At 43.4% G+C, this 23,411-nt stretch overlaps 2 protein-coding genes across 2 annotated transcripts; both read right to left on the reverse strand.

The window, feature by feature from the left end:
- Positions 1-603: 603 nt before the first annotated feature.
- LOC306705123 (protocadherin alpha-C2-like) lies at positions 604-4,692 on the reverse strand (the record flags this gene model as incomplete). The annotated part of the gene is made up of 2 exons (XM_079171817.1): positions 604-640; positions 2,260-4,692. The coding sequence occupies 2 exons, from the start codon at positions 4,690-4,692 to the stop codon at positions 629-631; spliced, it is 2,445 nt and encodes an 814-aa protein (XP_079027943.1). The 3' UTR covers positions 604-628.
- Positions 4,693-9,385: 4,693 nt separating this feature from the next.
- On the reverse strand, positions 9,386-13,662 carry LOC306705122 (protocadherin gamma-C3-like; the record flags this gene model as incomplete). The annotated part of the gene is made up of 4 exons (XM_079171816.1): positions 9,386-9,660; positions 10,015-10,127; positions 10,232-10,293; positions 11,113-13,662. The coding sequence occupies 4 exons, from the start codon at positions 13,660-13,662 to the stop codon at positions 9,386-9,388; spliced, it is 3,000 nt and encodes a 999-aa protein (XP_079027942.1).
- Positions 13,663-23,411: the final 9,749 nt, after the last annotated feature.

Here is a 23,411-nt window from a genome sequence, read left to right on the forward strand (position 1 = left end):
GCACACGCAGGCATCACAATGTGCTATTTGGTACTTGGCGGGCCAATATTACAACTATAGAAGGGAAATAGGCTTATTATTATAGGCCATATATTTGAGCTCATGTGCAAGGATGCGGAGATAGTTGACACGGTCTGTGCTCTCAGGTATGTTACATGCCGAGACCCTATTTGGGACAAATCATTCTCTGAGCCCTTTTTTTTTCTATCTTTGCCATCCCTTTACCCCGAATCTCCGCCAAGCTAGCCAGATGTTCACAACACAGGTCTGACCAGCAGCCAGTTTTATTCTAATCGCAGCTCTCAGTAAGCTATCTGCTTTTTTTTCGCACTTGAGAGACTGGCCAATTTAAATTGTACTGCCCCACAATGACTGTTGGTTTTGTGAGGGACAGAGTCTGACCTGGGGACGAAAGATAATATTTGATTCTGCTCTGTTTAATCAGGACACTGCGTTGACCAAAGGTCTGCACCAAATATTTGCATCAGGAACTGTGACAGTTTATCAAACTGGATCGTTGAGACCAAACCAAGAGTGGATACCAAATAGGGAAAGATAGGAAATTATAGTGGCTCTACAGGATGTAGTTTGCAACCAGCATACCTCCAGTTGTAGAATGGACTTCCTGTCATTTTGAGTACTTAAGAACAGAAGAAAGAGACAAGTTCAGTGGTACGTGTGAAACTCAGACACTCACACTTACAATACATACACATCATCTCTCTCTCTCTCTCTTTACACGCATGCGCCTGTGCATTTATGCATATTCATGTTGTTTAATCTTTCAGTGGATCACTTGTTTCAGTTTACTCTGCCGGTCCAGCTGCACAAAAGCAAACAACATCTGGATCGGTTTCAGCGCTCCGACATTTGATTGCGGTCTGCTGTGTGCAGGAGCGCTGCTGGGGACCCCAGAGACCCCCAGCATGGTGCGTCTCGGTGCAGCGGTATCTCTTGTCCTTGAAGAGAACTCCTCCATGTCTGGGCGTCTTTGAAGCGCTCCCCCTCTTACACAGCCAATAGTTAGGCTCTGATCGTGTGTTATGCATCCGCAATAAATGACCTACATACTAGATAAGACATCGAACAGTGGCACCGTTTTCAGTTGTTTGTTTGCCCTCGAAATACACTGGTATTAATCAGCGTGCCTATTTTCTTGTAAGTTATTTCACAGGTTTTTCACTTCTGTTGCCTTTGGAAATAGGTACATTACAGTCGATTATATATATATAAATGTAAATATAACAGTGCAGTAGAATGTTTAGGAATCATTTTGGACCTAATGTAGTATTTTTACACCATCAAATATTTGTCCTGTTTCTGTTTTCGTTAGCAGCATGTTTCATTTGTACTTAGACTACACAGAAACTTGAATCACAGAAGATATATAAAGCTATTAAAATGAGTTCCACCTTCAGCAACATTAAAGTGACGAACATATTAATGCATCAATAATCATAATCCAATGACATATTCTTATTCTGAAATGGGCCATTGTGCATGATGAGTACTTTCACTTTTTTAGTCATTTTGGATGCTAATACTTTTGTACTTTTATTTAAGTAAACATTTAAATGCAGGACTTTTACTTTTAACAGAGTATTTCTATACTGTGGCTTCACTACTTTTACTTAAGTAGCATATCTGCGTACTACATATCCACTACTGTTGGTTTTTCTGTCGTTGGTGTTCAAAGTACGTGTGATGAGAGTTGATGGGAGAAGAACTCAGATCCTTGACTTAAGTAAAAGTACTGTAAAAAATACTTCAGTAAGAATAAAAGTCCTGCATTCAAATCTCAGTACAGGACAGAAGCATTAGCTCAAACGTGCACTTAAAAGTAAACACAATAAAAGTACTTGGTCTGCAGGCAACCTGGCCCCTGTAACTGATACTAGTATACTGTATATGACATTATTATATTCTTAATACCGATGCACCAATGTGCAGTAGCATTTTAATGTTGTAGCTGATCGAGGTGGAGCTAGTTTACCAGCTTGATAACTACAAAATAATGTTACAGTGGTACGATAGCAAAGGCACTTCTTTGAACCTGCAAACATTATTTTAACCAACTTGCGTCCACATATACGACAAAACATCCGTCGGCCTTCCAGGGAGAAAAAAAAAATCATGACAAGAACTTTTTATACTACAGTAGGTCCCTGAACACACCAATTAGTTGTCTCATCAACACTTTTTTTCTGCTTCCCTCTGCGTTGTCTGCAAGCGCCCAGCTACCAATTCATTCATACATACCTCCAGTGTGGATGCTCTGGAGTCTGTGGTCTCACTTGGCCCTATGCTCCTGGGTATACTGGACACGAAATAGCCAGCTCCTTTGGGAATTATCGGCTGTCTCACGACCACTTTGCCTTTCCTGGTCTCAGCGAGGAACAAGCTGTACCAGTAGGCATCGCTGGAGATCAGGGTGGAATCTGCGATGGTGGAGCTCCTCTGGCTGATCATGCTGTTCCTACTGATCACGCTGTTTCTGTTGGGAGGGGGGATCTTGAAGGCCTTTGGCTTTGGTTTTTGACACTTCAGCACAATAATAACCAAGATGGTTATCAGCAGCAGAAATGACACAGCCCCTAAACCAATTACTAAGTACAGGTTTAGGTCTGTGAAGACGTCGTACTCCAGTGGCAGCTCTGTGGTCTCCGAAAAGGACATGACGTGTTCCACCGTCGATATCTTGATGGTGACGGTGGCGGAGAGAGCCGGCTGGCCGTTGTCTTTGGCGACGATCACCAGCCGCTGCTGTCTCGGGTCTCTGTAGCTGAACATCCGCGTTGTCCGGATCTCGCCGTTGTACTGGTCCAGGCTGAACAGGGTCGCGTCGCTGATCTGCAGGAGCTGATATGTGACCCTGGCATTCTGCTCGGAGTCGGCGTCAATGGCGATCACTTTGGCGATCAGGTGCCCCTTGTCCGTGGACCTCGGTATCACCTCCTCTACCACGGAGCCCTGGGCCCGCCAAGGTGACACTATGAGCGGGGTGTTGTCGTTTTGGTCCAGGATGATGATGTGAACTGTCACATTGCTGCTCCGCGGTGGAACACCAGAGTCCCGGGCCTCGATGTGGAAGAGGAAATCCCTCTCTCTCTCATAGTCAAAGGTCTTCAGGGCATAAAGATCACCATTCTCAGGGTTGATGGAGAACAGCATTGACATTGACGTGTTAACAATCTCTTTCTCCATTATGAAATAGACTAAGTACTGGTTCTCGTTGAGATCGGGGTCAAACGCACTAAGGGATGTCAATAACGCCCCTGGTTGATTGTTCTCCACAACATGGATTGTGTAGAAGGACTGGGAGAATGCGGGTGCGTTGTCATTGATGTCCAGAATCTCCAGAGTGATTGTTTCGTTCTCAGCTAAGGGCGGCGAGCCCTTGTCCGTCACCCTCAGCGTGATGTCATATTTGCTTATCACCTCTCTGTCCAGTGGCTTCGAAACCAGCAGCTCAAAGTAACCCTCAGAGGATTTGTTCAGGAGGAACGGCAAGGATTCCTGCCGATGCAAGGTGAGCTCCACTTGACCGTTGGCTCCCGAGTCCCTGTCGTTGACGCTGACCACCGCTATCAGTGTCCCCACGGAGACGTCCTCCGTCAGTGCACTTTTCACAGACTGTATGGTCACCTCGGGGTAGTTGTCGTTCAGGTCTGTGACGAACACCGTGACTTTACAGTGTCCCGCCTTGGGGTTCACCCCTCTGTCCTGAGCCTGGATGTGCATCTCGAAGCTCTGGGCCTCCTCGTAGTCGATCACCCCCTTCACCTTGATCTCACCAGTGTTTGGGTCAAGCGAGAAGAGCTCTTGAGTCTTCTCCGAGGTGTACAGTGTGTATGAATATACCAGCTGAGCGTTAGTGCCTTCATCCAAGTCTGTCGCGTTTAAGGTCATGACCACGGTCCCCGCAGCCGTGTTCTCAGAGACATTAACCGCAAACACCGGCTGACTGAACAGGGGGGCGTTGTCATTGATATCCAGGACGTTGATAACGATGCTGGCTGTGCCGGAGCGGGGAGGCACCCCTCCATCCACAGCTGTTAAAATCAAATTGTGCACCGTGTGCTCCTCTCGGTCCAATTGACCGTTCAGCACCAAGTCGACGTATTTGGAGCCATCGCTGCCAGTTTGTATGTCGATGTTGAAGTACTTGCTTTCGCTGAGATAGTAGGTCTTGATCGAGTTCGCCCCCACATCCGCATCCACGGCGTTTGTCAGTGAAAAGCGCTCACCGGGAGGGGTTGCCTCCGATATGTCCAAGTGCATTGTCCTTCTGCGGAACACGGGCGCGTTGTCGTTGATGTCCATGATTTCCAACTCGATGTTAAAAATGCGAATGGGGTTCTCCAGTATGACATCCATTTTCAGAAAGCACGAGGTCGCTTTAGTCATGCATATGCTCTCCCGGTCTATCTTCTCGCGGATCACCAGCTCCCCGGTTTCTTTGTTGATGTCGAGGTAATTTTTGCTGTGAATGACATCGAGCTTTGCGCTGCGCTGCACCAAACTGCGAACATCCAGAGCCAAATCCGTGGCCAGGTTGGCAACAAAGGAGCCCTCTTCCATCTCCTCCGGAATCGAGTACCGGGTGATGGAGAGCGCACATCCCCACAGTGCAACGAACGTAAAAACTGCCGCGATCAAATGTCTCCGTACGGGTGCAAAGACACGCGCCATCGTCGCTGTGGTGGTTTGTTTTTTCTTATCTCGAAGTGAAACAGATCCGTTCTTAGCGATCAGGTCGTCTGGATTCAGGGGAGCGCCGGTGTCATTCTTGCCTCCACCAGTTGTAGCTGTAGCTGCAGCAGGCCATGCACGGTACAGTACCGCTGGAGGAGCTGAGCTCTCACGGCAAATGCTCTGCAGGGGCGGAGGCAGCATCTGTGTGGGCTGCTGGGGCGGCATCACTGAGACGATGGGGTGGACATAAGGGGGGAGGTGATAGTCTGAATTCAAAGTTTATTTTATTTAAGAAAACATTGTCCAAATACACAAAGGCTAGTTGTGGCGCAGCCTGAGATTATTCTTTTTATTCTTTTTATTAATTTTAATTTTTAAATATCCCTCATGATTACAGAATATTATTCCCATAAATTTCCTTGGACAGGTTTCGTGTATCTCGCCTGATATACTCACACTATGATGGATACAGGTATGTGGTTCAAAGGAGAAATCGGTCCTATTCATTTATTGAATTCAAATCTATTTTATTTCCGATGTATTTATTCAAATATATTTAAAAGGCCTTCCGTGGACATTATACAGACGTTTTGTGAAGATATGTAAAAGAATATTCTCGGAAAGAACAAACCAGGATATTCCCAGAGCCTTCAATACTTTGAAGGTTACAGTCAAGATATTACCAAATGTGGATCACAGGGAAACGTTGGTATGTCATTCATATCTGTCTCTGTCCCTATGGTGGTTACTGTTAGTATTATGTGACCTACTGCACAGTAAAGCTTTGCACTGACCATTTTGCATGGGTAGTGCCATGGCCCAAACAACTTTTACTTCCCATTATTATTTGTGCTTGCTGCTATATTTGAATAGGTCTGGATTCCCAAACTAATGGGAATGTACACTGACATGGTCGGCAGTAAGCTGTGGATGGTCCTCAGCATTCTTGTCCTTTAGCTCCATCTGGTGACAATATGAAGAATTACAGGAGGATCTGGACCTGACACATCACACACGCTATATTATCTGTTACTTTAATGCATTTAAAGTGTTATTTTTAAAAATAATTCAGTGATTCATAGTGTCCATTTTGCCTTCGTATGTCTGTATAAAAAAGGAAATATCTGTGTTGCACAGTGGTATATTAATTAGGACTTTAGAACCCTGAAATTGTGTCCCTGATGAAAAACAACCCCAGAAATGTTGTAACATGATGTCAGGCCCAAAGTGTAACTTGCTTTGGACAACAGTGGTCAAAGTGGACAAAATAATTTGGATGAAAAAACTACAAAGCTGTAGTTGAATTAACTTAATAATGACTTGCCAGATAGTGTACAGTAGCTTTGTCATAATTAAATCTCAAATGTAAAGATTTCTCTTTTTGAGTAAAGACTCAGTGACCCTTTTCACACATAGTTCCCGTAGTATGACAGCAAGGCAAAGGGGCTTATCCATTTTTAAATCAACATTTTGTTGTATTGATTTAAGTGACAACATATTGAGGAGAAAGAGACATGCAGTAATAACAGACAGACTGTAACAATTAGAGACAAGGCAGTAACACCTCACCGTTGCCCTCATCGCGTTCCTGATCCATCCCAGCAAGACGCCTACAGGATCTTAAAGCTCACATGTAAAACATGTAACATGATGAAGGATCAGCGACGAGCGAAATGCTATTATATTTGTAGTATTGCCACTGTTATCTTTGGAGATGAAATAGCCAATAATCATCCATTTGCAGACACAACCATACACTACTATGTCATTTTATTTCTTGTTTGTTTTGTGCACATAATGTTTGTAATAAGGAAGCACTGCAGTGGGTGTGTTTTGGGGTGGTGTGGTTTTTCTACATATATTGATTGCTTTGTAGTTTATTTTATCATGATTTTTTTCATGATTGTCTGTCAATCTCCACGTCATGCATTGCTTTTCTCCGTCAAAGTCATGTATTTCCAGGGGCCATTCTCACCCAGTTGCTAATTGAACGAGGGATATAGGAGTCGTGGTCATGCTAGGTGTTACATACTGTTTATAGAAGCAGTGGTACCCAACACCCAACAGTGTATAGAGCAGGGGTGAGGGGATACGTTAGAGCTCCTGGCAAACATGAGGCATGAAAATAGCATTTTAATATAGTATGGATTTATTGTGCTGCCATATATATATATATATATATATATATATATATATATATATATATATATATATATCACTGTATGTAGCAATTCTGACATATTAAATGATATACAAGACATATCCTGTTCCTTTTTTACAAACTCATTGTATTCAAACTAAAAATGCACTAATATTCCATCGTAATGCACACTTAGTTATCAGATGAAGGCTGATAAAAGAGTAAAATATCATTCAAGACCGTTATTGAAATGAAATGGTGAATTCCAACAAACATACCATGCACAGTCATAATAGGTATTGTTTTTTTTAAAAGAGGTGTCTGTGAGGGAATGGAACCCTCTAGTGGAGAAACAGGGGAGACTCTTCTGCTCAACCTCAGTGGTGGAAGCTATGGATAGTTGGGAGAGAAAAGGGGGAGATGGAAGGACATAAAGCAACACAGATTGGTCTCCGAACAGATTTTACATGGCACCGAAACAAGACATATGCTATGTGATTCTGCTTATTGCACATGGGACATATTATGACTGCTAAGCCTGGCTGATTTCGGTACTGGTGCTGATACAGTCAAATATAAATGTTGGCTGGAGTATCTGTAATTATTGGCAGGATGTTGTTGTGGGCCTATCTGGATTTGTATTTCAAATCCTAGTAGTCTCTAACTGACGGGGATATATATACAGTTTTTTCCTCAAAGGGTTTATCCTTCTGACTCGATGTTCAGAGAGTTCGAAATACATCTGAAACTGACCCTTTGGCACTCAGCTTTTTGAATTCAACACAGTTCACTGAGGCAGTCAGGCCCAAGATGAACCCGTTGGTCTGCAGTGGCTCAGTTAGAGGCGACAGATCTTGAGGATTACCTCCAGAGTTGTAGTTAAAATCCTGGTTTTCATTGACCGAAATGTCAAGAGAAAAGGTTAAATGACACAAGGCCATAAGTCACAACAGCTTCCTCTTCCATAGGCTTCATACGCTGGTGTCCATGTCGTAAAGGGAGGATCCTCCTGACTCTTGCCTTCAACTTTTAGAAGATTTAGAGGAGTTGGCTTATATGATTACACCTGATTGTATCTCTGCAGGGAACTGGGGTAAATAATTGTGCAGTGGTCTTGACAGTTGACGTCCGAAAAATATGAGTCCGTGGATCACACCGCTTAACCCCTCTGGAGATAAATCTCAATGTCAGCATCTGGGCACAGACTGAATTGATAGAAAACAACTGTAATTGTGATTTACACCGTTTGATCTGATAAATCCTCATCGTCAGCTTTTGACGACTTTGACTTCACTTCCACAAGTTTACTTTTACAGCTTTATTGTTTTTGATGCATTTATTCATTCACGGTGAAATGAATGCTACGTTACTCTAGACGTTATTTCAGCGCAAGATAAACACATTGGCATATTAAATGACAGGAATGAAATATGTCCGTCAATAAACAACAACTGCAGAGTTCAGGGACAGATTTATTGATATTGATACTGTACATAAAGTATATATATATATATATATACAGAGTGATTCACACTCTGTGATGAATACAAATCTAGAATGCATATAACCACTGACTGAATTATACTAGCAGTGGCTTGCGATCAAACAATCTGAGTGGTACAAGAGGTGTGAGCGTGTCTAATTTGCAGTAGCACCTGTGTTGTTGCCCTCCTGAGTGTCAACTGTTCGATGCGGTGTGTGTCAGTGTGACGGTCCACTGCACAGGCCCAGTTAGTACCATCACAGCGGTGATGCTATCGCTTGTAAAACAATCCCTCACTGACCCCTGTTCGGTGGACACGTTGCAGGGTTTCACTCATCTTTTCAATGTCATCTTTGTGAAAGCAGATGCCTACGGCATTTAAATCTCTTTTCTGTTGTATAACCTTTAACGACACAAACACATGACCTGTCTCTTATTAATGCACCAGATGTGATCGGATGAAAGATGTTGAACTGTGGCACAGCTTCATTATCTAACCAAGATTTACAGTTTGTGAAGAACAATGGCCACAAAGACTGTAGTTACATATATGTAAAACATATCTTAAATGTGTTAGCTTGAGGCTATGAAGTATAAAGTGTCTGGCTGTTACAGTTAGTCAGTTCACTTTTGACACACAGCACGTGTCCCTGTGAGACAAAAAAAGTGTGTCTGTATAAAAAAAGTGAGTGGTACATGGACGAGCCTTGTGTAATAGACTGTAAGCTGCTGAAATTGTGATATTTCTTTTCAAAATAGACATTCAGTCTGAGAACCAGCAGCCTCCAAACAGACCAAATCACATTTACCTGAGCTCACCGCTGCTGGAAAAGAAAAACCTTCTCTGCCAGTGCTCCAGCCACAGCCTTTGCAACCATGATCCCACCATGACTCAAAATAGACTTTATTTATACTTTATTTCAGTATTTACACAAATAAAAAATATACTTAAGGAGTCGTATTGAATTCCACTGAAAAAAGGGGAAACATAGTTGGTCAGCCTCCAAGAAGCAATTTATAGTTATGACTGTAACTATTATATATCATATACAAAAGCAATATAGCTATCATTTGAAGATGTCATTACTTACGATGAGACCATCATCGTTGTCAAAAGATTGTTCATAGTGTGAGATGAATCTCTTTTTCTTTCCAAAAGTAGAGAACGTGTTGTACACATCCAGTTCTCCTCTGGGAGCCAGCTTCAGAGTGCTGTGGTCAGCCGTGTTGCCAGGTATGTACACGTTGTGCTGGTAGTCTGGTGGTTCAGAGTGAGGCTGAGTGTACTTGGGAGTCCACGAGTAGTGAGGGACTGCTCCCTCTTGAAGAGATATCTTGCAGTCTGTAAAAATGCGCATACATTACAGTTTGTATCGGAAGATTATTTCTGCAAAGAGCTCTTATTTACATACAGTATACTTGATCTGAATAAGGTGGTATTAAAGGCACTAAACACATCTTCCAGGGACTTAGTAATCCTCATGTTGATGCATTACAATCCCCCCCCCCCCCCCCCCCCAGTTCTGGGGCCTGGTATTATCTGCTTTTCAGTTTACCATTTTATATTTCAGACCAAATCCTCGGGCACAGACGCGGGGAGAGAGCCCCCCCCCCCCCCCCCCCCCCCCCCCCCCCCGACCTACCACCCTCTTTTATGCAAACCTCAATGAGCCCAAATTGCATAGTTGCCGCCTACCATTCATGTGGTTTCCCCAGGTCCAGTACTGTGGTGCCACAGAGCAGGAAAACCCGTGGGCATCAGGCTTTTGTTGGTGAGTAAGAGTGCCCTCCATATTTGCCGAACTATACCTGGGGAGATAAGGGAACAGCTTAAGTATAACTTTAAGCATGTGTGTGTGCGTGCACGTGTGTGTGCACGTGTGTATTGTAACTGACGCATCTAATGTACTCACCTCTTGTACGCTAAGTTGCGTTGGTTCTTGGTCCAGGTCCAGTCCTTGTTTGAATACGTAAGCTGCACAAAAACATCAAAAAAACTTAGCGGCCACCTCAAGTAGAACAATTGCACTGCATTTGTGTCTAGATGCACTCATGTACATATAATGGCAAGGCTAAAGGCATCACATATGATACGGCTTAGTCAAAGTCAGTGTGACTGACATTCCTTTATGTCTGTTGTTCATGTTAATTCTATTTTTACTAGACTAAAATAAACTGGACTGCATTGTCTTATGCATTTATCACTTTAACAAATTACATAAAAGGCTCTCTGATGCAGCTTTATATTGACTCAGAAGATGTCACATCTCCTAAAAACGACTAAATTAGTTTGTAACTAATCTGCTTTGATGTGAGGTTTAGTATTGGTGGATATGCAGATGCTGTTTGTTGACGAGAGAGCGAATACAGCCGCTGTGTTAAGATTAGATGCAGCTCCAAGTCTGTGATTAAAACAAAAACGTGCATCTTTTTTTATCCCTGCAACACCTGTCACACACCTTGACACACCGTGGTCATTTGCCCTGACCCCGTACCACAACATGTGGGTTAGTTGAGGATATATTTTCCAAAGGATTACTTGCACAAGACTGCAACATAGCCATGCATGTTTTTTGTTGTTGCTGTTTTTATTCTTTAGATATGATGTTTATTGAAACATACATACTGTGTCAAATGCATTGTGACATTTGCCCTTCAGTCCACCTTTCTGTCATTTGTAATTGAAGTGAGACAGCAGGACGACCAGATAGAGACATGGATAAGTGTAGTAACTGATACAGTGTGACAGACTTGCTGACTTTTAAGTTTCTACGTGCATATTTCAATATGGTACCTCGTTTGGAGTTGCTGCTCTGTTGTTGGCCAGTTCATTACGCTCCAGCGTACTCCAGCCAGAAGTGAGGTAATCTGTGCTCTTGGCGTTGTTCTGCTGAACTGACATCACCGGACTGCAGGGCTTCAGAAACATGAAGTCGCTCTTGGACGATTCCGGTGTCAGACACATTTTGTAGCAATAGACCTGAGGCAGAGCGCCGTTGCTGTTTGCCTCCGCGCAGCCGGACGCGCCTGTGGACATCCAAACGTTCAAGTTGGACTTTTTGAACACGTCTGTGGTGGTGGTGGTGGAGGAGGTTTCCGAGCGCGAGCAGCAGCAGCAGCAACTCCCGGCACTCCAGCTGATCGAGGGGAAGTCGGACTCTCCGCTGGACGGTCTGCCCTTCAGTTTCCGCGCCGCCACCAGGACAATGATAGCCACCAGAAATGTGAAGGAGATTGCGCCCAGAGATACGATTAAGTACAGGGTGAAGTTGGAGCTGTGATGTGGGCTTAGTGACAGGTCACCCAAATCGGGCTGCAAATCTGGCAGGCTGTCAACCACTGACAGGATGATGGAAACAGTGGCCGAGAGGGGCGGCTGACCATTGTCCTTCACGAGAATGACCAATCTGTGCCTCGTGGCGTCTTTCTCCACGAACTGGCGCATGGTCCTGATCTCGCCCGTGTACAGGGCGATGCTGAACAAGCTCGGGTCTGTCGCTTGCAGCAGCTGATAAAACAGACGCGAGTTTTGACCCTCGTCCGCGTCCGCTGCGCTGATCTTGGCGACGAGGTAACCTGCGTCCACCGATCGGGGCACCGCACCGCTGGGCGCGCTGCCGTTTTGCGAGACAGGGGACACGATGACAGGCGGGTTGTCGTTTTGGTCCAAAATAAAGACGTTCACGGAGACGTTACTGCTCAGAGGCGGGAACCCGGCGTCTTGAGCTTGAACGGTGATCTGGAAGTTTTTAAGTTGTTCGTGGTCGAAGGATCGCAGCGCGTAAATGTTCCCGTTGTCTGAGTTTATGGACACGTAAGTGGACACGGGCATGCCCTGTATGTCCCCCTCCAGTACAGAATAGGAGAGGTATGCGTTTTGACCAGAATCCGGGTCCAGCGCAGTCACCGAGCAGATGGATGCTCCGGGAGCATTGTTCTCAGTCAAATACACCGTGTAGGAGGGCTGCTTGAAGCGGGGCGCGTTGTCGTTCACATCGGACACTTGGACCAAGATAGTCTTCCTCGTGAATAAAGGTGGGGAGCCCATATCTCGCGCGGTGAGGGTGATGTTGTACACCGCGACCGCCTCTCTGTCCAGAAAGTCAGAAGTTACTAATGTGTAGTAGTTCTTAAAGGATGAGTGGAGATGGAATGGGACCTGGTGGGGGATCTCGCAGTCCACGTTCCCGTTTTCACCCGAGTCCTTGTCCATCACGCTGATGACGGCTATGACCGTTCCCGGGGGCGCGTCCTCCTGCACAGGTGTGGACACCGACGTCAGGATCACCTCCGGGAGGTTGTCGTTTGTATCCAAAACGTTCACCAGCACTTTGCAGTGAACCGCCACAGCCGAGGGCCCTTTGTCTTTCGCCTGAACGTAAATTTCATGCATCCTGGCCTTTTCGTAATCTATCACTCCTTTGACTTTGATTTCTCCCGTGCGCGAGTCCACGCTGAAAAGCTGGCGCACTTTGATGGGAGCGTGGCCGCTGAATGAATAGGTGATGTCCGCATTGGGACCCTCATCTAAATCGGACGCATTGAGCTTTATGACAACTGTTCCTTTGGGTGCGTTTTCAGCGAGCCTCACTCTGTAAAACGACTGGTCGAACACGGGCGCGTTGTCGTTCGCATCCAAAACGGTGATATCGATTTGCGCAGTGCCGGATCTCTCCGGCGCGCCTCCGTCCACCGCCGTTAGGACCATTTGATGCGCACTTTGCTGCTCTCTGTCCAGCGGGCTTTGTAGAACTAGTTCTGCGAATTTACTGCCATCGCTGCGCGTCTGTATGTCCAAAAGGAAATGCTCGTTCACACTCAGCAAGTATGTTCGGAGCGAGTTGGATCCGACGTCTAAGTCCTGTGCGCTCTCAAGTGGGAAGCGGGACCCTGGCGCAGCGGACTCCGATATGTCCAGATTGAACTCAGTCCACGGGAAACTGGGAGAGTTGTCGTTCACGTCCAAAATTTCCATCTCTACTCTGTACAGCTCCAGAGGGTTTTCGATGACCACTTGCAAGTGAAAAGAGCAGGACAAACTCTGCTCGCAGAGTTCCTCGCGATCAATTCTCTCGTTGACGAATACAACACCATTTTCTAAATTCACCTCCACGTATTGCTTCTTGGCACCTGAGACTATTCGGAATCTGCGCGCAGAGAGCCTGTCCAAATCCAAGCCCAGGTCCTCTGCAATGTTTCCAACAAAAGCCCCATGCTCCAGTTCCTCCGGGATAGAGTATCGAATCTGTCCCCGGACTGCGTCCAAGAAACAAGTGAACAACGCAAAACGGCAAACTGCATGCCATTTCCCAAACAGTCTTTTCTTCGCCCCTTGTTTGTCCATCTGTATAGCTGAAACAGTGCCGCAACTCACACTACGGACTCTGTCTCCGGTGTGCGCATGCAAGATGATTAAGGCAGAACTGTGCAAAACACGGTCTGGAAAAAACTTGACTTTGGTGGGACTGGAACCAGCGAGATGTCTGCTTGAGAGAAAAGAGAGGAGAGAGAAAGGGATGTGCGAGGGCTACTAGTCTATCTCAGATTAGTGTGCGCAGTGTTTGTGTGTCCGTGTGTGTGCGTGTGTTTATTATTGGCCCTACTGTTCCAATAGGAGGGGAACGGCATCTGCTCGGATAATCTTTCCTGCCTACTAGCCCGATCAAACCCATGTCCCATCAGTCTCCAGGCTTTGACTGCAGGTCAAACGTACTTGATTCGATGTCTTATAAGAGTGATCTGATGGAGTTCAGCCTAATTGGATACAAACAAACCTTACTGCAACACATTCACTCACAAAACTGTGCAAAAAAAAGTTACAGTTGTGGACTTTTAATTCGTAATATTTCTTAAAAACTTGATTGTTTTAAGCTATTAGTGCAGGATAGTACAGATTTGGAATGAGGATTATATTAGAAACTTTTCAACAAACTAATTTTCAAAACAAGAACTGTGAAAATAAATCAACGTGAGAATCCTTTATATCTGTTTATGTTGTTAAGTGAGAATATCGGTTGAGCTTTTATCAAACCAGCTTTAAAGACATTATCCAAGTGCAAACAAGAATGATATTCATATAGAAGAATACAGAGACTGCATTAGAGCGTTCATATTTAAAAAAGGAAAGCACTTCCATCCATTATAGAAACAGTTACCATAAACGTAGGCCTACTATAAAATGATAATCAAGTCTCCAAGGTGACTCTATGTATAGTATGGGTTTGAAGTGTGCAAATTGTCAAATTGTCCTCAGGAGGCAGCTCAAATCCCCAGACATCATCACAGTAGCCTGGCAAGGATTGCTCATATTTAAAACAGATTTCCAGCGTATTAATACTCAAACAGAGCAGTTGTATCTGTTTACCATCCACCTCCACGCATCCGCCCGTTTGCTCTGGAAAACCCAGTTCCCCTGTTTAATGGCTGAAAACACAATCTGTCTGCAGGAATGAAACTGCAGCAGATGGTGAGGTTTTCCACGGGCTCATGCTCTTTTTAATTAATGGAATGGAGATTAGAGGGCATTTTCCCTGGATCATTAGTGAACAGAGGAATTAAGACATTTTGTGAGGAATAATCCCAAGGCTATCCATGCGATGCACATGTGGTTTTCTCTCAGTGGTCATACTGACCTGCTTTTCACAGCCTAAGTGCATGGCATCACTTACGCACTGCAGAAACTAAGTAGCTGGGATAAGGGGACACCGCCACATTTAGGGATCAAAAAATACAAAAGAGATTATCTCTCTGTCACTCCCCCCTCTCTCTGACACACACACACACACACACGGACAATCGCTCTCACTCTGTCTCTCTCTCTCCTGCTCTCTCTCTCTCACTCAAGGGCAAAAGTGGAATATCAATCCCTTTGTCTTTAACTACTTTCCACTTTTTAAACTGCAGGATTAGGATAGGTTAGCCTATATTCTGCAGCTTTTAACACTTAAGCGGTTTTAGTTGCGAACAGTGTCGTGCATTCCGCTCTAATGGTTCGAGTGTCTGCCATCTGAACATGTTCTGATGCAACTAATTATTTTGAGTTTTATTTAACCTCTTGCAAAACATTACAGATGCCCTGCACCACCTGGTAGAAAGAGCCAGCAGCAGACTGACAGCCATGACTTCTCACATGATCGACTGCGGTGGTAATGAGGGAAAATGTAGCATCTCCTGTTTGTCTTGCCACATAGTACACACAAACAACTTGTATGTTATATTAATGACATGACATGCTATAACGGGTGCTAAATAATGACCGGAAATAGTATGGGAGTTGTTACACGTTGCATGGATTTTCACAGTCTGGCGAAGAGGGAAAGATTGTGAATAAGATCCTGAGAGCGTGTGCATACATTCACATGTGGGTCGGCCAGAGATAAATGTTTGAGTTTATCAAATCCACTCAATAGAACAAATAACACCACCAGGAGCAGCAACAACAACAAAAAGAAAAAGGATTTTGGCTCCAATTTGGGTATTCCATCTGTAAACATGGATTTTCATTAATAAATTAAACAATTCAATAGTCTGCAAAAAAATCCATTTGGATATTACCTCATGTGCATGGTTGACTGTGTTTATTATTAAGGTCTTTGTTGCACCACAACAAAAAAAATGGTGATGTGTTTTCCCTCAGAGGGCAGAGAAATCACTGAGTGAAAGGAATTAGAGGAGATAAGAGGATCTAAAGTCCTGTGTCCTCATTTGTTCTTTTTACAGAAATTCTTACAGCCCATTTGATGTATCATCATATTGATAGCTTGCGCACAGGTATGATAACCAACATTAAACTCAGATTGTGTCGATATGCTACAAAGTAGTCCCCCCCCCCTTCTCCATGCCACTATAAGTGTAGCGGCACATCTTTTATGAGGTCATCACCTGACTTATTAAACTAGGGTCGGTGTGTTTGTTGAAACTGGACATAGATGTCAGAGGGACGAGGGGCAGCTATAGTTGTGGTCGGGGTCGTCACACGGGAACCTCCTGACAGTGATAGTTGGCTCGGAAGGCCTTTGGAATCATCACATCGGGGCTACACACAGCCCCAGGAAATTGATGCGTGCATGAGGCAACCACTACCTCACCAAACAGTGATAAAACTCTATCTTATTATTTCAGATTTCCCCCATTCTAAGTGATGGCATAGCCAAGGGCACACTTCATAAATGTCGTCCTAAATTAATATTTGTAACTGCAGATAGTACCCTTTGTTAATGACCTCCAAAAAATGTCTGCAGTTCTGCACACTTCTTTCTCTCATTCGAACCTTATCCGTTCCAAATAGTAGTTTCTGCTCGGAATAAATGCATATGTGTACACATCAACAGCAGACAATGAGGACAATTTAGCACGCTATGGGGAAGAAAGTGGCTCTTAATGCAGACTCAAAGATTAAGATTACGGAGCAATTCAGGTCACAGTCGGATATGGAGAGACTAAACAATTACCCCACCAACAAAGCTGACGTCTCTGCGCCATACACCAACACCAGGCATCAAGAGCGAGACCGCCCCGGTCTGTACGGCGTGGTCTTCTCTCCCAAGAGGACAGACTGTTAGACAGCCAATTTGAGAAGCTTCTCCTCTGTTGCTCTGATCATTACTTTTCCAGGAAAGGAGAGGCAGACTGCACACAGGAGTGGAGACTGCGTTTGCCCTGCCGTGTTCACCCATCATAAAGGCTTGGTATTTATCAACGGCAGAACAGATGTCTTTTTTTTAAATTATTATTATCATTTGACTCTTTTCATGGCATTATTATTTTCATCATTACAAAAATATGACATGGAAATTGTAGCATAAAGTCTGAAAAGAGAGTCTACACTTGCAAGTGAAGTTATATACGACATTTTCTTTTGTATTCTGCTAGATACAGAGGCTGCTATTTAAATGCAGGCCATGTGCACACTGCTAATCAGAGTTGACGATGTACAATCTCTATGCAACTGTCATTCAGGCCACTGATTGAAGCTTTAATTTAATCTTTGGGACAGCTTGCAAAGACTGAAGGAAACTTGTTTTTTTGGGGGGGATTCAGCTTAGGTTGCAACTATTATTTTCAGAATGGGTTTACGTCTTAATGTTTTGATTGTTTGATTAGTCATTCAGTGTTAGGTGTAAAATAATAGTGAAAATGCCCATCACACTCTCTCAGAGCTTAACGTGATGATTTATTTCTGTTGTGTTCAACGGTCCAAAACCCAAGGACAGCTATTCCATTTACAATCATATAAAACAGCAAATCTTCACTTTCTAAAGGCTCCAAAAAAACAACAATGTTTGGAACTTTCTGCTTGACAAATGACTTACTTGCTTTTTAAAAAAACAATCGTTGGCAATTAATTTTCTTTCAGTCAACTAATTGTTTCAGCACTAGATCCACTAATGGCGGAAGTATTCAGATCCGCCACTTAACTGCCCTGCACACCCATTGCAAACCCACACAGGAGATTTTAATTATATTGGCTTATTAGACAATTTATCAGCACTGCGCCTGTACAGACAGTGCACTTGATTCACCTCTCCCTCACTCTCCTGTTACTATTGTGGCACCTGGACAAATTACACCCACTCTCAGTACACCCACTCCTGACCTCAAGTAATTCCTCCCACGTTCAACCTGAGCAGAGTTATTGAAAAGACCTGTGTTGGTGTGCAAAACCTTGAAGCAAAAGAATAGATCTATTTTTCCACGGAAGACATTTTGACATGTCACGGTGTCACAAGCGCAGGTGTTAGCTAAATAATGAAATTAACGACTGCTGTATTCCACTTAGCTGCTCCTGTTGTCAGGGTCCTGGCTGGTGTTTGGCATGCCGGCTCCCTGTCACACTGCCATGGCTTAGAGAGCTGTCCTTAAAGTTATTAGTAGCACCTGTGCTTTTCCCCCACAATGACAATTAAGGCCTATACAACTATGTATCAGTTCTTCGGTGCACGTAAAAGTCCTGCATTCTTTACATTACATTACATTACATTACAGTTATTTAGCAGACGCTTTTATCCAAAGCGACTTACAATAAGTGTATTCTACATTGGTATTCAAGAGAACTAGTCACCAGAAGTCATAAGTGCATCTCCTTTTATAAACAAGCATCTAAGAGCATAAACCAGAGCAAACGTACAGTGCAGAAACAAATGAATACAATAAGTGCAACAAACTAATATACAAATACATTAAGTGCTAAGTGGAAGGCTCAGGGTAGTACTTCTTGAAGAGGTGAGTTTTCAGCCTGATGAAAGATGGGCAGCGACTCCGCTCTCCTGACATCAGTGGGGAGGTCATTCCACCATTGTGGGTCCAGGACAGAAAACAGCCGTGACCGGGTCGATCGGCCGCAGGGACCTCTGAGCGAAGGGGCAACCAATCGCCCCGAGGCAGCAGAGCGAAGTGGTCGGGCGGGGGGTGTAGGGCTTGACCATGGACCTGGAGATAGGAAGGAGCAAAAGCATTGCAGTATTAAGATGTAAGTAAAAAAGGACTCATTAGGCAGGAACATATGATTAGGTTTTAGGATCAAATATCACATCGTGTTCCTGTTGCATTTATGTGCAAGTGGCATTTTACATTTGCAACGTTTGTCAAAAGAAAGCTAGTTTTAACCTCTTCATGTACTGTTGCAGTATCCTTGCTCCCTTATGAATGCAGTGAAAATGTGTCGGCTAATAAGCACACTATTTGGCTAGAAAGTGTAAAGTAAAGCTCAAGTACAGTTGTTTTGGTGACATTGCCATGCTGCGCACGAACGCCCTCTACTCAAGTGGCAATGAGTGACAGTGATTGAAACCGCGCCTCACTCTGCACGTCCGGTTTAGGTTATATTTGACACCACAGCGAGAGCGAAATCTATCCTGCCAATATCACACAGAAACAAATAGTTAACTTTTGACACAAGTTCACTTGCATTGTGGAGGCGAGATGCAGCAGCAGCAGCAGCACCCGAAGACCCGGTATGGACGGAGGCGAAAGTGAGGAAAAACCAACCGAGTTCAAAGTTCAACAATGCCAGCGAAGTTAACCGTCTCAGCGGCTGATTGCATAAACCAGGTCAATTTTTGAGTGCATGGTGTGAGGAAGGTCCTGCATAAAGATATTTATCTTTTTTTGTTTTCATTTATACTCCGCTCGAGCGAACGTGCTCTGACTTTCAGTTTATTTCTGCGTTGGCGTGTGTGAATGTTTCTTTTCCAATACTTTTCCTCCACATTTTTATTGAACCCAGGCGAGCCATGCTTCACACATGGAAGGCTCATTTTGTGCTGCTGAAGCTCAAGAGAAACCTTTCCCCCAGGTGCACTAAAGACTGGAAAGGATATCAAGATGTTACCCTGAGACGGCACACAGCGACACAGCCCCCACCTTCCCCTATTTTAATGGTGAGTACAGTGTTTATATATTTGTATGCCCAACGGTACAGTAGAAGAACAATAAGTTCTTCTTCTTTGTATTGATCCTGTGATGTGCTGTTGAGCCCTAAACGTTGTCGCTGTCCATGGTGTTGAAACATGACTGTAATAAGACAGCCAGTGGTGTGTCGGCTATCCATAGTGTGTTTGTGCTCTATTAGGTTGTTTATTCTAGTCTGGTCACAATGCCCTTGGTGGAAAAAGCAGTCTGGTAATTCCTTCTTGTTCAACAGCCCCTAAGCTTGCCTATAGATCTTTTTGAAACCTTTTATGTGTGACCCTCTTTGGAATTAAATTAATTTGCCAGTTAATTAGGTACACCTCGCTATTACCATTGCAGTCTTATGCAATAGCAATTAAAACACCTACTATACTATACAACTCTGAGACGTATCTATTCTACCCTCATTGATATAAAGGCGTTGGGAAAAATATCAGAAAACGCACGACAGCATGACACACTATGACTCAACAGCAGCATGAACAGTTTGAACAAAAGCATGATTACCATGATAACTTTGATGAAGGGCAGATTTATTGCTGGGTCAGGGTTTTAGACCGCTTTAGTTTTAGCGATAGTATTCAGGTGGGTTTAGTTATCTGATTGTTAGTGTGAATCTGAGGCCTGCCGTCACATTTGTTCTGGCGCAGACAGTGCTAAGGGCGCCCCTTAGTGTAAGTCTTGAAAATGTGTTTTTTAAACTTGGTCGTGGAATGTTTTATCCTTAGGCCCAGTGCATTTGAAATAGGTCTACTATCTTCATGTTTTAGTGACCTTTATTCTACTCATGTACAAAATGTCTGTGTTTTAGCCCATAAATGCAACCATTCACATGGGTTCCCGCTTTGCTTCATCAGTCTCTGCACCTTGCTGGTTCTTCTAACATGCGGATTTGTCTCAGCATTGAAATTTCACTTGCATTTCAACGTTTCATTCACATTTTAATACAGTCGTCTGCTTTTTTTCAATGTTGGCTCGTTCGATCTCTCCTCTTAATCTCTATCAAGCCTATCTTTATGTCTGCGCTCTGCAAAGTGCACTCCTCTCTTATGTCAGGCAATCAATAACTGGTAATTATTAACCAAGCAGCATACCCTAGTTTCTGGTTCTGCTGATCGTTATCGTCCTCTCAGCGACATCGCTTTCCTTTCATGTCTCTGAAGTGTGTCTTACCACTTTGACTTATTCATGTTAGTGCTTCAAAGTAAACAAACAAAGACCCTGTTAGTTGACACAGGGTATGGTTAGCTTGGACCGCTCACGCACACACAAAGGCATCTACTCAAATTGATGACACAAATTACTTTTTCTGCACTGAGCGAGGACTGTAATAGTGGTCATGAATTGCATTTAATTGGCATAATGGTTTACTTTAAAGCAATTGGTAATAGATTATAACAAAAGGGATGTTCTGGATTTTTAATTAAGGCATCACACAGTCAATTTACCACTTAAAAACTGAAGCACTAAGTCAACCATATCTTCACAAATAAACAAAGAAATCCCCGTATTGTGTTCCGTGTTGGTCTTTTTATGATCAGCAAGGACTTAGATAGCCAATCTAAAATGACAACCAAAACAATGTGTTTTTGCCCCTTGTGTTCATCAATGAATCAGTTAGCACTTGTGATAAGAGGGAAAACATCTCTGGGCTTTGAAGAAAATTGCATTCTGTAAAATGCCCTGGCTGTGATAAAAAATGCTTTATTCATAAAGCTCAGAACAACAAGCTGATAAACCCTATCTTTAAACATTACAAGAACAGGTCATGTTCCAGTTTGCAAACAAGCGTTGCTGTAAAAACGCACACTTTTCTGTAAATATACGGAATAAGCAGACACACTGTAAATCAAACACAAAATAAATGTATTAAAATGTACAACATTGCAGCACGACGAATAAAAAAAACAACCATAACATACGGTTCAATATCAGTTGATTTAAAAAAAGGAGGAAATCAATAGCTGGAAAGTTTACGATAATAGGTTTTTACTATACTTTGATACCTCTGCTGTGTTTATTTTTCTCACATTTTAAACCAGAGAAAAAGAGAGCAGTGTGTATCGCACTGCGTGGAACTAATTGGCATCATTTTTATGAAAGGTATCATGAGGCCAGGGCTGTATTAGCTCTAAAGACTAAGGGCCCTCTGTTCGTGGTGGCACAGCGACCAATGCAAGCTGCACATCCCCCACAAACCTAATCTGATTCTGTGGGGAATCACTGGATATGTTGAGAATTCTCTGATCTGACACCTGGCTGCTACAAAAATAAACCAACTCACCTCTACACACATCAGACAAGCCTTTTATAATGTTTTTAAAGGATTGGGCCAGTGTAACATTTTTAATAGCTGGTCCTACTTTAAGGTCAGGTTAGGTGCCACTGGGCCGAAGTTGTCGCAAACTTCGTAGCTAACTCGCTTCACTTTAATCAGCAGGTGGCAAGCAGGACACAGGAACTCGGCAATGTGTACATTTACCACAATATACAAACGCAGGGGTTGAGTTTTCCAAATGTAAACCAATAACATAAAGAACTATAACCAGGAATAAAACAACTCATTATAAAAGGAAATGTATCTATAATAAATATAAACCTGTTCCATAGCATTAAGAAGTAAGTTGGGAACTCTGAAATCATACCAGTGTGGGTTAGTGGTTAGTTACAGGTAGCATACATATACAATTCACTATATTATTAATCAGTATGACCTTTACTGGCACAGGAACTATGGTACAATTCTTTCAAACTATAGCATAATGCTTGGTCCTCATTTGCTGAAGGCTGTTTTACTCTTGTAGTACAGTACAGCTAGTGGATCATGACAATCTAGTCTATTGGTGTTTGTATCACAGATAATATTCAATCAACAAAAACTATTATCCTTTGGTTTGGCCAACAACTAAAGTGATCTCCACATATCCTACACTGTGGGACAATGTCAGACCTAATTCTTGAGCATAACTTTTAAAAATGCTTTATCAAGTTTACACTATAAGAGGTGCAGGATGTGCAGTTGTCGAATTAGAAACTAGAAGGGCACTGGGAGAGCGCAAACCTCCGCCAATGTAGGAAAATGAAAAGTAAAGAGTGTATCCGCCCCAAACTTCAATGGGTTCCTCTTTCCTTACCTGGCTCTGTCCAACTTGCTTCGTAGAACTCTCCTCAGGTGTGCGAGGAGACTCCCCTTTACTACATTGTGCCCAGTACCTACCACCTTGTGCTTGTTGTTTGCGCTGACATGATTACAATAAAACCCACAGTCAGCGACCTGCCTTAACTGAATGAAAGTTACTGCTACACATTGAATTTCATACCAGTGCTGCAGAACAAACTGTAGTTAATCATGAATCAGTCACATCTGGTTGACGCCTGATGTAGTCCAGCGAATTAAAACAGTGCAATCTTTCATATTGCATATATGTCGGCAAGACTGTCATGTTTTCTATTATGAGGATTACATTTTGTAATGTGTCTCTGTAAAACATGATTAATATTAATGAATGTTTGTTGTCTTTCCTGTCAAATGTCGTCTCACGATTGCTTTTTTAGTAGATGAGTGTTATGATATATCACTGCATGTGCATTTTATGCTGTACTGTGAGGATACTATTACAGTTTATGGTGTTATAATGGGCGACTGCTCTTTTTACTCAGAAAATCCTCCACCGTTGGAAGTCA

Source organism: Pholis gunnellus (genome assembly GCF_910591455.1).
Source record: "Pholis gunnellus genome assembly, chromosome: 13".
NCBI classification, from domain to species: domain Eukaryota; kingdom Metazoa; phylum Chordata; class Actinopteri; order Perciformes; family Pholidae; genus Pholis; species Pholis gunnellus.